Source organism: Ambystoma mexicanum, chromosome 13 (assembly GCF_040938575.1).
Source record: "Ambystoma mexicanum isolate Mex_15411 chromosome 13, UKY_AmexF1_1, whole genome shotgun sequence".
Classification (NCBI taxonomy): Eukaryota; Metazoa; Chordata; class Amphibia; order Caudata; family Ambystomatidae; genus Ambystoma; species Ambystoma mexicanum.
In genome coordinates, this window is record NC_090938.1 from 693,610,970 (window position 1) to 693,625,545 (window position 14,576).

Here is a 14,576-nt window from a genome sequence, read left to right on the forward strand (position 1 = left end):
GTGCAGAGCGGCTGATCCGTCATCCTTGCCACGGCTGCTGTGAACTCATATTTTAAGGGAAGTGTTTCCTCCCCGAGGGCTGCTCGCGTATGATGCAAAATGCGAGTGTTCGCAAGAGAAGCTGGCGGACACGCACTCTCCCAGTTTGGAAGACAGCATGACTCAGCTAAAAATTTCGAGCATTAAGTCAAATGCAGGGAGATTGCCTTCTCCCTACAACAATGGGAGTGAAGTGGAGGATATCCGACAGGCCTCGCATTGTTTCCTCATGTTCAACATTGCATCACGGGGCAATTCCCTGAGACCGGTATATAAACATGCATGGCAAAGCTCGGCTGCAGAAGTTCAGCAATCCACACCCGTACAGGGCGCTACCTACCTGGGGCAGAGGGAGGGTTCAGGCAGTGGGGACAGGCATAGTACCAGCCTTGTGTCACAAGCACTGGGCACCCCTAGCAAAAGCATAGGAGCAACTTTCTACCTTACATAGAAGAAGCGTTACCGCAGGGACCACCTAAGCTGTACATTTACCTCAACAAGAAAAAAGAAGTAACTCCAAAGGACCAGAACCACCGAGACCTACCTCAGCGAAAGAACCAGAAGCAACAGGCCCCAACTCAACCAGTGGAAGAGAAGAAACAGGCGCTACCTACCTCAACTATTACAGTAAAAGCAACGGGCCCTTGCCAGGCCCAAGCAGGAGCGCCAGGCCCTCTCTCAGCCAGCTGTTGGTCAGCAGTGCCAGCCCAGAGCCTGAGGATGCCAAGCATACACAGTGAGTAGTGCCTGAGTGTGTGAGTGGGTATGCTGTGTGCGGGGAGGAAAGGGGCACACTCGTTTTGCATAGTTTCTTCACAGAAATATCAAATTTATGAACTTCATAATGGCGGCCTCCCCCTTAATATAATTACTCGCTAGTTCAGGAAAGTGCCATGAAAGTATTTATTCATTTCCCAACAATTGTTTTTTATGAACCACTAATGTGAGACAAGCAGATGTGTGTTGCAGACATAATGCTGCTGGGTCTATTCACTCAGGTTATTGCTTGCAGAGAGCTGCCCTAGGCCCATGCACTCGGGTTCATTCCTACAGAGTAACAGCCCTAGACACACGCACTCTGGCTATTTCCTTCACAGAAACTGCCCTAGGCCCAAACTGCCCTAGGCCCATGCACTCTGGTTATTTCCTACAGCGAAGCAGCCCTAGGCCCATCCACTCTGATTATTTCCTGCACAGAAGCAGCCCTAGGCCCAACCACTCTGATTATTTCCTGCAGAGAAGCAGCCCTAGGCCCATCCACTCAGGTTATTTCCTGCATAGAAGCAGCCCTAGGCCCACTCACTCTTTTTATTTGTTGCAGAGAAGCTGCCCTAGGCCCACTCGTTCTTTTTATCTGTTGCAGAGCAGCAGCCCTACGCCCACTCACTCTGGTTAGTTCCCACAGAGAAGCAGGCTTAGGCCCACACACTCTGGATATTTCCTACAGAGAAGTAGCCCTAGGCCCATCCACTGTGGTTATTTCCTGCACTCACTCTGGTTAGTTCCCACAGATGAGCAGCCCTAGGCCCACACACTCTGGTTATTTCCTACAGAGAAGCAGCCATAGGCCTATCCATCCCCTGTGGTTATTTCCTGAACTGGTTTGCTCAGTAGGTCGGAATGACACTATGGACACTATGCACAACCCCACAGCTGCCATTCAGGGTTTGACCCTTTGAATTTTGTAATATTGTGCCACGATGCCTTCGGCTGCTGCGCGCTTTACAAATCCGAATACATAAATTGGCATTAAAAAGATGGGAGTACCAGTAGCACAACACAACCGAATATGCCGTTATTAAACATAATGGGGGTCTCTTTAGTGCTCCTGTTCGGGGCTGAACCCTGGCGGAGTGAATGTATGAGGGACCAACCACAGAGAGAGAGGCGAGAGAGAGTTGCGAGCAGGGTAAAAGGCACTGTTCAGATTATAATACTCCTCAAATATAGAGGCACCTGTGGGTTTTCCCCCGTAGATCGCGATATGATTTACCAGTAGCATTGTAGCCGAGTCAGTCACACGCGAAGCCCACCTACTGCTGAAAGGCCACCAGGTTAGAGCCAAACCCACCTTAATCCAGCCCTCTTTTTAAAGAGCCACATGGCTGAGCCCACATGGCTGAGGCGCAGTCATGCCAGTGCTTCTGAGAGGCCTGCAGGGTTGGGAAGGAGTCAATCACATTTCAGAGTGTCTCTGAAAAGACTTTCGGGCTGAGCCTAGGGAAATTTGTTTGTGGTTTGGCAAACCACCGGCGTTATTTATTTAGGGCACATTAATAATTGTTTCAATAACAGTTGGCAGCCAATTCCTGCTTCTGATGGCATAGCGTGGAAGCTATGTAATTGGATAGAAAGGGTAGATTCTGAAGAGTTTGCCCACGAGCACAGAGTTCACAGACATGTGACTGGCTCTTCCCAGCCCTACCGGCCTTTCAGAAGCGTCGACGTCCCATATTCTCTCGGGGATTCTCCGTAGCCCCGCAGAGACCTTCCATGACAGCCCGGGAACCCCCAGTTCTGATTTGCTGATGGCCCCAGCAGGCTCTCTCTGTACAGGCTGCACTGGCCACTTGATTGGGAGCCAGCCGCTCCCGTTTGGGGCAGGCCCAGACTCCCAGAGGCAGGGTTTCCTGTTTTACCAGCGCAATAAACCTATAGCCCCGAGCCAAATTCACGGCATTCTTTGGGGAGTTTGCACATGTTGCCTGCCATCCGATTAAGCTGTGGAGCAAGTGCGCGAGACAACCTGTCCGTCGAGGGGGACCCTCGAGAGTGAGAGAGGAGGTGGGCATGGGGGAAGGAGGGCGGGAGGGAAGAGACAAATAGTCAATAAAAAGACCGCGAAAAAGGAAAACGGGATGCAGATAAAAAGAGACAAGAAACCTAGACGGAGCGAAAACATGAAACAGTGAGTGAAAAAATGGGGTCCGGGAGGAACAGACAGAGTGCCAAGAGGATGGAGGGACCTAGCAGTATAGATGGGTTGTGCAAGTAAGTGAAAAGAGGGCATGCAGCAGACACCAAGAGGAATAAGACACGCTGGAACATACACGAGACAGCGGGAGGGAGACAGCGCACAGAATGCCTTCAATGCGAGAGGAAGCGAGGCAGAAAATGTTGCCATAGAGTGAGAGAACGCCGCAGTCACTGGGCAGACGGGGAGGGGGCTGTAATGTGTTCAAAGAAAAGAGAAACTGGCAGGGGTGGCGAGCGGGGTGAGGGGGCAAGGTGTGTGAAAAACTAGACTGAAAAGCGACTGTCTCTTTGGTGCAGAGCTGACATGTCTCCTCTCTCCCAGATGTGCTGCAGATGTCCTGCCTGTGTTTGCTCTTCCACTGCCTGTTTGTTGGCGTGTCCGCCGCGCCCCTGGCTGAATTCTCCGGACAGTACGGCCACCTCTCCTCTGACCAAACCTTCCAGCAATTCCTCACCAACAACCTGGAGTTCATCGCAAAGATCAAAGACAAGAGCCAGGGGCTGCGCAAGATCTTTGTAAGTAGTAGACTGCCCCTGAGTGACCCTAATGCAATAACTCACCCCAACGCTCCAGGGTGGATCCCAAATAACCATACCCAAGAGTTGGGGGCAGGGAGCGGTAACTTCATTGGCAAACCAAGCTCTGGAGGGAATCCTAAATAACTCCATTCAAAGTACCACTGTATACCAGAAGGGAATCCCAAAACTGCAACACGAGGGGCTGGGGAGCACCACCAAGCTGTAAAGAGAATGCCAAGTACCTCCAACTAAAGGGGTGAGGGGCTGTACATCACAAGGAAAAACCCCAATAAAAGAGGGTGTCCTCATACTCAGAAAGGAATCACAAGTAACTCCATCCAAGGGTGGTGTGGGGGCTGTGAATCAGAATGTAATCCAGTCTCTCAAAGCAAGAGGGTGTCCAAGCATAGGATGGACTCACAAATGACCCAATGCAAGAGGGCTTCCCAAGCACAGGAGAGAAGCACAAAGACCCCAATGCAAGAAGGCACCCCAAGCATAGGAGGGAATTGCAAAGACCCAAGAGAGTGCCCCTAACATAAGAGGGAATCACAAAGGCCCCAGTGCAAGAGAGGGCCCCAAGCATAGGAGGGAATTGCAAAGACCCAGGAGAGTGCCCCTAACATAAGAGGGAATTGCAAAGGCCCCAGTGCAAGAGAGGGCCCCAAGCATAGGAGGGAATTGCAAAGACCCAAGAGAGTGCCCCTAACATAAGAGGGAATTGCAAATGCCCCAGTGCAAGAGAGGGTCCCAAGCATAGGAGGGAATTGCAAAGACCCAAGAGAGTGCCCCTAGCATAAGAGGGAATCCAAAGGCCACAGTGCAAGAGAGGGCCCCAAGCATAGGAGGGAATTGCAAAGACCCAAGAGAGTGCCGCTAACATAAGAGGGAATCACAAAGCCCCCAGTGCAAGAGAGGGCTCCAAGCATAGGAGGGAATTGCAAAGACCCAAGAGAGTGCCCCTAACATAAGAGGGAATCGCAAAGGCCCCAGTGCAAGAGACGGCCACAAGCATAGGAGGGAATTGCAAAGATCCAGGAGAGTGCCCCTAACAAGAGGGAATTGCAAAGGCCCCAGTGCAAGAGAGGGCCCCAAGCATAGGAGGGAATTGCAATGGTCTAATGCAAGAGGGTGTCAGAAGCTTAGGGGGGAACCACAAAGGCCCCAGTTTAAGAGGGCATCCGAAGCATAGCTGGGAAGCACAAAGGCCCCAGTACAAGTGGATGTCCTGAGGATAATAACCAATCACAAAGGCCCCAATGAAAGAGGGCGTCCCAAGCATAGGAGGGAATTGCAAATTCCCAAGAGAGTGCCCCTAACATAGGAGTGAATCAGAAAGGCCTCAATGCAAGAGGGTGCCCAAGCATAGGAGGGACTTGCAAATGTCCCAATGCAAGAGGGTGTCCTGGGGATATTAGTGAATCACAAAGGCCCCAATGAAAGTCGGCGTCCCAAGCATAGGAGGGAATTGCAAAGACCCAAGAGAGTACCCCTAACATAGGAGTGAATCAGAAAGGCCTCAATGCAAGAGGGTGACCAAGCATAGGAGGGACTTGCAAATGTCCCAATGCAAGAGGGTGTCCTGGGGATATTAGTGAATCACAAAGGCCCCAATGAAAGAGGGCGTCCCAAGCATAGGAGGGACTTGCAAAGACCCAAGAGAGTGCCCCTAACATAGGAGTGAATCAAAAAGGCCTCAATGCAAGAGGGTGCCAAAGCATAGGAGGGACTTGCAAATGTCCTAATGCAAGAGGGTGTCCTGGGGATATTAATGAATCACAAAGGCCCCAATTTATGGCCCAATTCATGTTTTTTTTGCACGGTGCAACGTGACCTTTCACTTGTGCAAAGTGACTTTGCACTGCCAACAAACACCCTGACTCATGGAACAGTGCAAAGTCACTTTGCACGGCAAAAATACACTTTGCACTGCTCTGTGAATCAGGGTGGAGCAATGAAAAGCGTATTTTTGCAGTGCAAAGTTACTTTGCACGACAACAAGACACTTTGCACTGTTCCATAAATCAGGTTGTTTGTAGGCAGTGCAAAGTGAGTTTGCACAAGTGAAAAGTCACTTTGGCCCGTACAAATAATTCCATGAATCAGGCCCATAGTGTTTTTATTTTATTCGAGACAGTTGTTTTGAAGTGACTCCGGTCTTATTTTTAACTCCTACTTCTTTCTCTGTTGTCAATTAGTGCCAGGAGCTGAGCCTGTGCCAAGAGGATGAGTTGGCAGTGCTGAAGGAACAGCTGCGTCTGTACCCTGCCACCCTGGACCAGTGTCAGAGCAGCAGCTACAACCTGGTAAGTGATGGGTCCAAGCATTGCTAACAGAGGGTGGGAGGAGGAAGAGCAGCAGAGGGGATCTCAAAACCCACTGTGCTACCTGAGGGGCTCTGAAGTAATCTCACAACACACTGTGCTATCAGGGAGGTAGTGCGGGTAATCTCAAAACCCACGGCGCTACACAGGGGACAGAGGAGTAAACTCGCAACCTACGGTTCTGACAAGGAGGAACACGGGCCACAAGACACTATCCCGCAGGGGCAGCACTGGAGTAGTACACAACGCATAGTACTGCCCAGGTAGCATTGGAGTGTATCTTACTGCACCCCCGAGCTGTACCCAGCCGCGGAAGAGAGTGCTGAGCGACAGAATATGAGAATTTTCATTATTTATGGAAGCAGTGTTTAAGTGGGAATAACAACGAGCAGGGCTTTAAGTGTGCCGGGTCAAGCGAGCCCCAGTAGTTTCCAGAAAGTGCTCCCAAATCGTGGCACTGCCGGGGCCCACCCGACCTAGTCCCAGCCACGCAGACACTTCGCTGTTGCTGAAGCGCTGCACAGTTACACGGATTGTCTGCAGGTGTCAGCACGTCAGGGCTGGAGGGCCCAGTCTCTCCTTTTGTTTCTGCTAAAAAATCATCACAAAGCTTGAAGCCTCGGTTAAAAGGCGTCATGCTAAGTGATGACTCTTTACTCAGAAACAAAATGCGAAACTAGGCCCTCCAGTCCTCCTCCTGTTTCTGAGTACAGAGTCATCACGCAGCAGACAGCCCTTTTATTCAAGGAGCCTGTGGTTTTTAACTGCACAGTGCCTTGAATGAAAGGGCTCCCTGCTGCGCGTGAGAGCTGTGGCACAGTGCGTTACAGCTCCTCTGCTTTCACCAGCACCTTCCCTCCACCTGTTTGGCGAGGGGGGGGGGCTCTCGTTAGCGGGCGTGACCTAAATTAAGCCATGCCCCCTAATGAGAGCCCCCCCCCTCCCTCCTCAATTTAGCATCCCACTTAATGCACTGACAACGAGGAACCGCTGAGCTCGCCTGGAAACAGTTCCCCGGTGCACATTCCGCACTGGGGCTTGGCAAAGCTTCGAGAGAACAGCAGTGTCTTCTGCCAGTTTAGGGGTTTGGCAAGTTATGGTATGTGTGCCCTGCTGCTGTGCTCACATGTTGCTATGTGCTTGTGGGGAGAGCTGACGCTCCTGATGCCTGTGCTGTACCTGCACTGGGAGTGGAGGAAGCTGCAATGCGGCTGCCTGCTGATATCTGTGATGTAGCCGCCCTTCCAGGCCAGGATCTTGCACTTACTGTGTCAGTATAGCACATTTTAGTTATCAAACAACACAATTTCACAGCGCTACCTAGTAGCCATTCCTGGAAGTTCACCTCCAGTTCAGAGCAAAGTTGTGCAGCCCTTAAACTAATTGCTTGAATGCTCCAATTGAGATGAATGTCATCAATATACAGAGCGGCGATATTATAAAAGGCGTTATCAGCCCAGTATCGACGGCTCTCAAGGATGCAACAGCCGCATATGTGGTTCACCCTCATTGGGATCATTGTCCTGCTGTAGCGTAGTTAGCATCCATTTCATTGGAGCGTTGGACCATATGTGAGGGAGGAAAGCAAGCAGTTTTGCAGCCTGGGCTGCAGCTGCTCTGAAAGCAAGGGCGTCCATTCTCTGGATGCCAGGAGAGTTTGCAATGTTGATGAATGCTGAGCCTAGTAACTCCAGGGGCGCAACAAAACCTACATTTCGGGGAGGCTAACTGGTGAAGGGGGGGGGGTCAGAAAATTGGGCTGGGCAAACTTGAAGGCTCCACTCCCTCTGTTCTACCACAAGGCGTGTCTGGTATGGGGCCCAAGTGTCAAATGGTAGCGCCCCAGAATTACACATAAGCGCACACAGAATTACACGTTCACTCACTCATTTAAACATCCCATTCACCATACACTCGCTCATTTACATGCGCACCTAACCACCATACCTAATACACTAATTCACATCATATTTATTCTCCACTTACCCTACGTGGCACATTATTCTATTGCGGCCGTTGTACATAGATTTCCACTGTATTACTCTTTGTATAGTATGTAGAAATGCTCCTCTTGTTTAAACTGTATATATCTATGTTTTTATTGTATATTGCATCCACTGTAACCAAGCTAAAAGTATACTTGTATCCTCTGTGCTAAAGGCGCCCAGATACCCTTGGGTCCAGTGCGCCATACAAATAAATAAATAAACAAACACATACTCATTCACTCATACTCATTCACGCATACATTACGTACACATTCCTTGCACGCCTGCATAATGAGCTAACATGCAGCACCCTTTAAAACTGCTAGTTTCAGAAAAGGCTTCTCTCGCCTTTCTGCCTAACACAAAGCAAGTGTGCACATCAGCCCCTTCCAAAGAACACATAACGCTGTTATATGTTATGTTATATGTTTGCTCGCATCCATGGGGAGCAGGGCTTTAAGTAGACTGGGGCAAGCCTTTTCTTTTTTCTAAACCGAAGTACTGACACCTGCAAGCAGCCCTTGTAACCGTGCAGTGCTTCGGCTACACAGGCTGCCTGAAGCTTGGTTAGCTCAATGGCATTGTGCGCCTGAGTCACTCTATAAGGGAAGATTTGAATGCTGGTGTTTGTTTATTGTCTATAGATGAAGGTTGATGTGAAGAATTCACTTTACAAACTGTCGGCCCAATTTCACAGGCCGAATTCAGAGTTCACTCTGTGTTACTGAGTCGCCAAGCTGTAACCACAGACTGGGCACAAACTTTGTCTCCTAAGACAAAGTCACGTTATTTAGTTTCCCATGAAGAGTAAAAGGCCTAGACGCTCAAAGACAGAGTGGTTGTGTCAAAAACTGATATACTGTGAAGTGCTTCAGTTCTACAGAAAGGTACACATTCATACTAAACAAAGACGAGTGCTCTATGTAATATCAGCAGGCACAATGGCAAGCTAAAGTTACACAGTAGCTTCAAAACTACATTTAAATCAGTTTAATTAGGCTTCATAGTTGTTAGCGACTGGGATCTAAGCAAAGTGCAACCTAGGTGGGAAGCTCATGAGCCAAGTGCTCATCACAGATATGGGGCCAGGCTGCCGCCTGCAGGTGCACATTCCAGCTCATCCGGCCGACTCAGCCAATCATCTTTTTGAAGTTGATACATTATTACAGTGCTTAGAAGTGGGAGAGGTCAAGGCTCATGGGGAACAGGAATGATAGTGGGGGATTCAGCAAAGCTTCCGGCATTAATTTGAATACTGTATGCATGGATGGGCTTTATAAAGTACAAATCTAGCTGTGAGGCAATAAAGCGCTGTACTTAGCGAAGCAGCAAGGTGGTTAGAAGTAGGGTTCAGGGGGTACCAGAGGTAGCTGGGATGGGTTGGGGGAGCAGAGGAGGGAGCAGTCTGGGGGGAGGGAGAGAAGTAGGGATGAGTGGAGCAATGGTCTTTGAAGTGGAGGTTCTTCAGGTCCTTACTCAAGTCTAGGATGGAGGGTGGGAGGCAGTCTGATCTGCATTGTTAACTTCTTCTACAAACCAGCTCTCCCTACATTTAGAAAAGCATATGCATTGGTTTCCAAGCTATCACTAGCAACGCCAGTTCCCAAAAGAGGCAAAACCCACTGAAGCCCATTCCCCACTCTTAAGGGAAGCTAACATATATCCCAAGGAAGACACCCCCTGGAGCTTCACATAGCACATGGTATGTCTCTGACGGTCTCACTATTTTGTTTCCTTTCTTCCACTAGGAGAACTGCTTTAACCAGGTGCAGAGCGGCCTGCAGACATACCACAGCCTCTTCTCTGTCGTGGAGAAAGTCCTGAGTGGGCGTGCCCTGATTGTGAGCCACCTGCGACATGACATTGAAGACTTGCAGAGCAACTTCAGACAGCAGGTACAATGCTTCTTGAGAATGTGCCCCCCATATCACACGATCTGCAGTGAGTGCAACTTCAGAAAGCAAGTTCTTTAAAATTATTATTGATTTATTTGAGAAAATAGAGGCAAAATAATGCATTTTTGGCACCCAAATGTTTACAGGGATAATGTATTCATAAGTACAGAGCGGCGGACAGCTGTCCTTAACAATGGGGTGAGTGATGGCAGTGGAAGAAACAGTAACTGAGGACAAGGACAAAGCGAGGACAATACACATACATATGCATGGATGGGGTAGAGTGGACAAAGTGCACTTTTTAGGGGTACACGGAACAGGGAAAAGTGCAGTGGGCATTGCGTAGATTTGTCAGGACAGAGGCTGGATAGATGAATACTGTTAGGACGGTGCATCCTCCGAAAGCAGGAGACCTATAAAATTAGATTTGAATAGTGGTAGAGAATGAGTTATGCAGCGGGAGAGGAAGACCATTCCAGAATAGGGGAGCCAGAAGAGGGAGCAGCGGAAATGAGAAATCACGCAGGGGGCTTGAGTGGTGGCAAGGTGATGGGCCAACGCTGATCTAAAAGAGCAGTGCCTTTGAAGAACTCTGCCTCCCTGTCAACTGACCCACAAAGCAACATCAGGGAGCATGTAGAGAGTCCATGGAGAATAGTCAGGCAGTAAAGGTATGGCACACCCTGAGTACTGTCCTGTGCACTGACCTCGAACTGCAGACCAATTCAGGCAGCACAAGTGACCTGGGGCCAGAGGCCAGGTCTAGTGCTGATCGAAAATCACAGGCAATCAGGTGTCGGAGAGCACTAGAGGGACTGATCCACTATCACAGTACTGTGATGTTAATAGTAATGGGTAATAGTAATGGGTAGAGCAGACAATCATCCATAAGGTGTGTTGGCCCTTGATCTGACCAGGGTGAGCTGCCTTCGCTGAAGTTTAAGGTGATTGGGCAGGGATTCCCAAAGCTGGGGAGAAAGTAAGGAGAAATACCAGACTTCTGCACATAGCATACACATCTCGAGCACTTTCAGGGGATATTCACTATAGGCTCTCAATGATCTAGAAATAATATAGTTGCAAATGTTCTTTTTCCGGAAATGAGGCCCCCATCATCAAAAGCTTGGCTATTTAGACATAACAATGCAACAATGCACATTCAATACACTGATCCAATGCAATGGAAGTCAGGGTAGTCTCTGGAGGCCAGGGGCTAAATGATCCCAGTTTTAGAGTATATAAAATAGTTGCTGCCATGTTCTGAAGTCTCTAAGGGCCATGGGTCACATATTATGTGAGTTATGAATAGATACTACTTGCATAATCCACCCTGAAGAGAGCCATGGTGATAGTTATGCTTCCTCTCTGTGGTGAGGCTAAACACATGAATATTCTTTAAGACTCTTAATACAGACGTAACCGGCTTAAAGTGCATCCTGGATTTGAAGCTTCAGAAACAGATCCTGATGGAAATCACAGGATGGGAGCTGGGCCAATAATCATGCTTTCTATTTTAAATGGATTTAGCTCAACAGTATTGGGGTTCATCCCTTTATATATGGCATTCATTCAGCCAGTCAATTGATCTAAAGTGACTGACGGTTCAGGTAAAAGGCACACACTCAGCTGGGTATCATCGGCTTAGTCCTATAGTGAGAAGCAGTAGCATCTGCTACATCTATCAGGGGAAGTAAGTAATGGTCCAACAATACGGGCAACCAGGTAAGTCCCTGCAGAACACTGTACATAACTGGTTTAAACAGAGAGATATATGCATCGACTTTAACTATTGGTATCCCTGGGCAAGAAATAATTTACAACATTCGGTTGCCATATGTCAAATATCAATCTGGCATTGTCTTTGAGCCAACAGTGTATGGTCACGTTATCAAATTCCCCAAAGAGAGCCAATAGAATGAGAGTGATAATTTCCTCATCACCATATACCTCTTTGCAAAGATCATTCAGTACTTAGTGTGCAAACATTTATAATGCAAGCTACTTGTCAGCCAAAAAAGTCACTTGCAACCTCAATTCTATACATACACACAATACACCATTTCTTACTCACCAAGAGTCAATTTTGCAACCTGCAGTACTGACACAGCCACCGATTCATTACTCATTTCTAGTCTATCACTATCTTGTACCATGTGTAAGAGTCAGTTATCGTCAATGAAAGGTTGGGTCTGGAGCCCCTTCAGAGCTCTTGGCCAGACAAGCTGGCCAGAGTTGACCTGCAGTCAGAGGGCAGTGGTAGATCTGGTCCAGCGTTACAGGTGACATGGTGTCAACGAACAAATACAGGGCTAGTCCAACAGCACAGGTGAACTGTGTTCCGAGGGCCTGGGTAAGGGCTGAACCAATGTAGGTAAACTGGGGTCAGAGTAGATGACTGGGGCTGATCCAATATTACCAGTGAGCTGGGATACGAGGGCAGGGGTGGGGTTGTTTGTTCCCTTATCTTTGTTGGCCTTGGGACCAACATTAGATACAACCTAGTGGCTTATGAAAATATTTTTGAAGCTACCAGGCATTCCCCTGGGTCCCTGACGAGGCTGTGCCCCTTAATCTGTGCTGTGACATATATTTATTATTGGAAATACTCAATTAGTTTCTCCCCCTACAGATGGAGCAGCTGAGCATTGTACCAGTGAACTACCCCGCCGCAGAGGTCAGCTTCCCATCTACCTTTCACGAACAAGCTGGTGGGTACCTCATCGTGTGCAATTTGCAGCACTCCATGGAAACCCTGATTCGTGCCCTGCGGGCACTCTTGCGGCAGTAACACCACAGCCCCTCAGATAATGGATCATCCGGTCCATCAGGGGCAGAGTTTGAAGGAGACATTGTTACCAATTGTGCCCCCCATGAGGGCAGAGTTATTATCCAAATTGGAAGGGAAAGGGGGTGGCAGAATTCAAAAAATATGCCACAACCCTCTCCCACATTTCGTATTTCACTGTGTGGAACCAACATGTATAAATCTTTTCTTTGACTTTTATATACATTTTGCTAAGGACTGTGGAACTACTATCGGGCAGCAAAGGCAAGCTGCTATGCAGCCACATATTGTAAGGGGCAGGAGCCCCCATGAACACTTGAAAATCTCACTGCTGTGTGTTTTGTCCAACAAGCCAAAGTCTGTAGCCCATTGGGGAGGTATACACTAGTGTCCCTGAAAGACTGATAGGGCTAGCGGGTACGATAAATGTCAGGCATTAGCCTGCCATGTGACACTGCCCCATGGGCCTAGCAGTCCTTCAGTCTCCAGCCTGTATGGAAAGTTATTGCTTTCAATGAACACCACATGACCTCTGGATACCCAACCAGCCCAAAATAGTGCAGTAGGAAATAATGGAGGGCAAAGGGGGTGTATCCCTTATAGAAAGTGTGTGGTGAGATGTATCATAATGCACACACAAACACACCCTCCTTCTTTTCCTTCTTACAGATGTTTTGTGCCCAAAACGTTCTTTTGGGTAGTTTTAAATGTTCAATGTTCCAGAGTACAAAGGCCCTTATTCTGAAGTTTCGAACCTTAGGGGGAATGGGCAACCCTCCGCCACCACAGGAGTTGCAAATATTAATTACAATAGCTCCAGAACAGGGGAAGTGGGTGGGCCTCAGTCAAGGCGCTGGATCAGAAGATGTTCCTCTTCCTCGATCTGCTTATTTAATTACGTGCTTACTTAAGGAGAGCCCCCTCTACACTATCGTGGGCGTGACGAAGGGGTTTGCAGGTCCTGATGAAGGGAAATGCTCTTTAACATTTAAAAAGCATCCCAGGCATGATATTTGGCAGAATATATAACCAGAGGAATTACACTTTTTCTGCAATAATTACGTGAAGAGACAAATCTAATCGGCTGCTGCATGAAGCTAAAAAATCTCATGAGTTTTAAGCTTCATATGAATGACTTAAACATAGATTTATATAGTATGTCTAGTTCCGAAGTATGGAACCCCCTCTGCAGGGGTCTAACAATATATCAGACATACGTTTACTATGTGGATTGGACTACGATTCCACAATGCACTTGGGAGGAAATCAATAGAGGGAAAAAGAGGACTGGCATCTTATTGAGCCAAACATGAAAGGTGTTTATATTGTGCTTGGTGAGTGAGTTTGGATTTTGTAAACACCCATACCAACTGTTCTGTAATGTCTTTAGTGAACACATGCACCACTATTTAACATTAGAGACTTTGAATATTTAACTTATTTGGAAATGTCAAAGGGAGTTCAGAAATATTTGACAACTATGATATGGCGCATATGCACCTATTTATTTATTTATATATTATTTAAATGTTTGTTTGTATTAAAGTGTTTTCTAGCGCGGCCCAGACTTTTGCTTTGATATTATTCTGGGTGTTTACTATTTATCACTTCTTTGTATTTTTTATTTAATATACTGTTTGTATTTAAGAAATGTTGTTCCAGGTGTTTTGAGAGGTTCTTTTCGTATTTCTGTAACCGTCGCCGGCTATGTTCATTTTTGGACGTTGAGAGCATAGCGCACAATTTGTACCATGTCCTAATTGTATTACTCGTGGTTAGTAATTTGCCTCTGTGAGGAAGAAACAATGCATTAGTGTTGGCAGCTACGAAGGAAAGGCAGAATGCCAGGAAAACTGACCTATTCCAATCCCAGCTTTCTCACCACTCGTTTGTAAGCTATTTTTAATTTAAAAATTCCAAGGAACCTGATGCTCTGGCTCGTTCTTCCTCCATGCAGACCCTCACTAAATGAAAACATATTTTGGCATGTAATCTTTTTGATTTGTTAATGTCTCCCATGTGATTTTGGCCAGAGGTTTCTCTGAAAGTG

General features: G+C 47.7%; 1 protein-coding gene across 1 annotated transcript; it reads left to right on the forward strand.

The window, feature by feature from the left end:
- Positions 1-309: 309 nt before the first annotated feature.
- Positions 310-14,086, forward strand: CSF3 (colony stimulating factor 3). The gene is made up of 5 exons (XM_069634773.1): positions 310-775; positions 3,338-3,531; positions 5,733-5,840; positions 9,595-9,741; positions 12,371-14,086. The coding sequence occupies exons 1-5, from the start codon at positions 760-762 to the stop codon at positions 12,527-12,529; spliced, it is 624 nt and encodes a 207-aa protein (XP_069490874.1). The 5' UTR covers positions 310-759; the 3' UTR covers positions 12,530-14,086.
- The last annotated feature ends 490 nt before the right edge of the window (positions 14,087-14,576 follow it).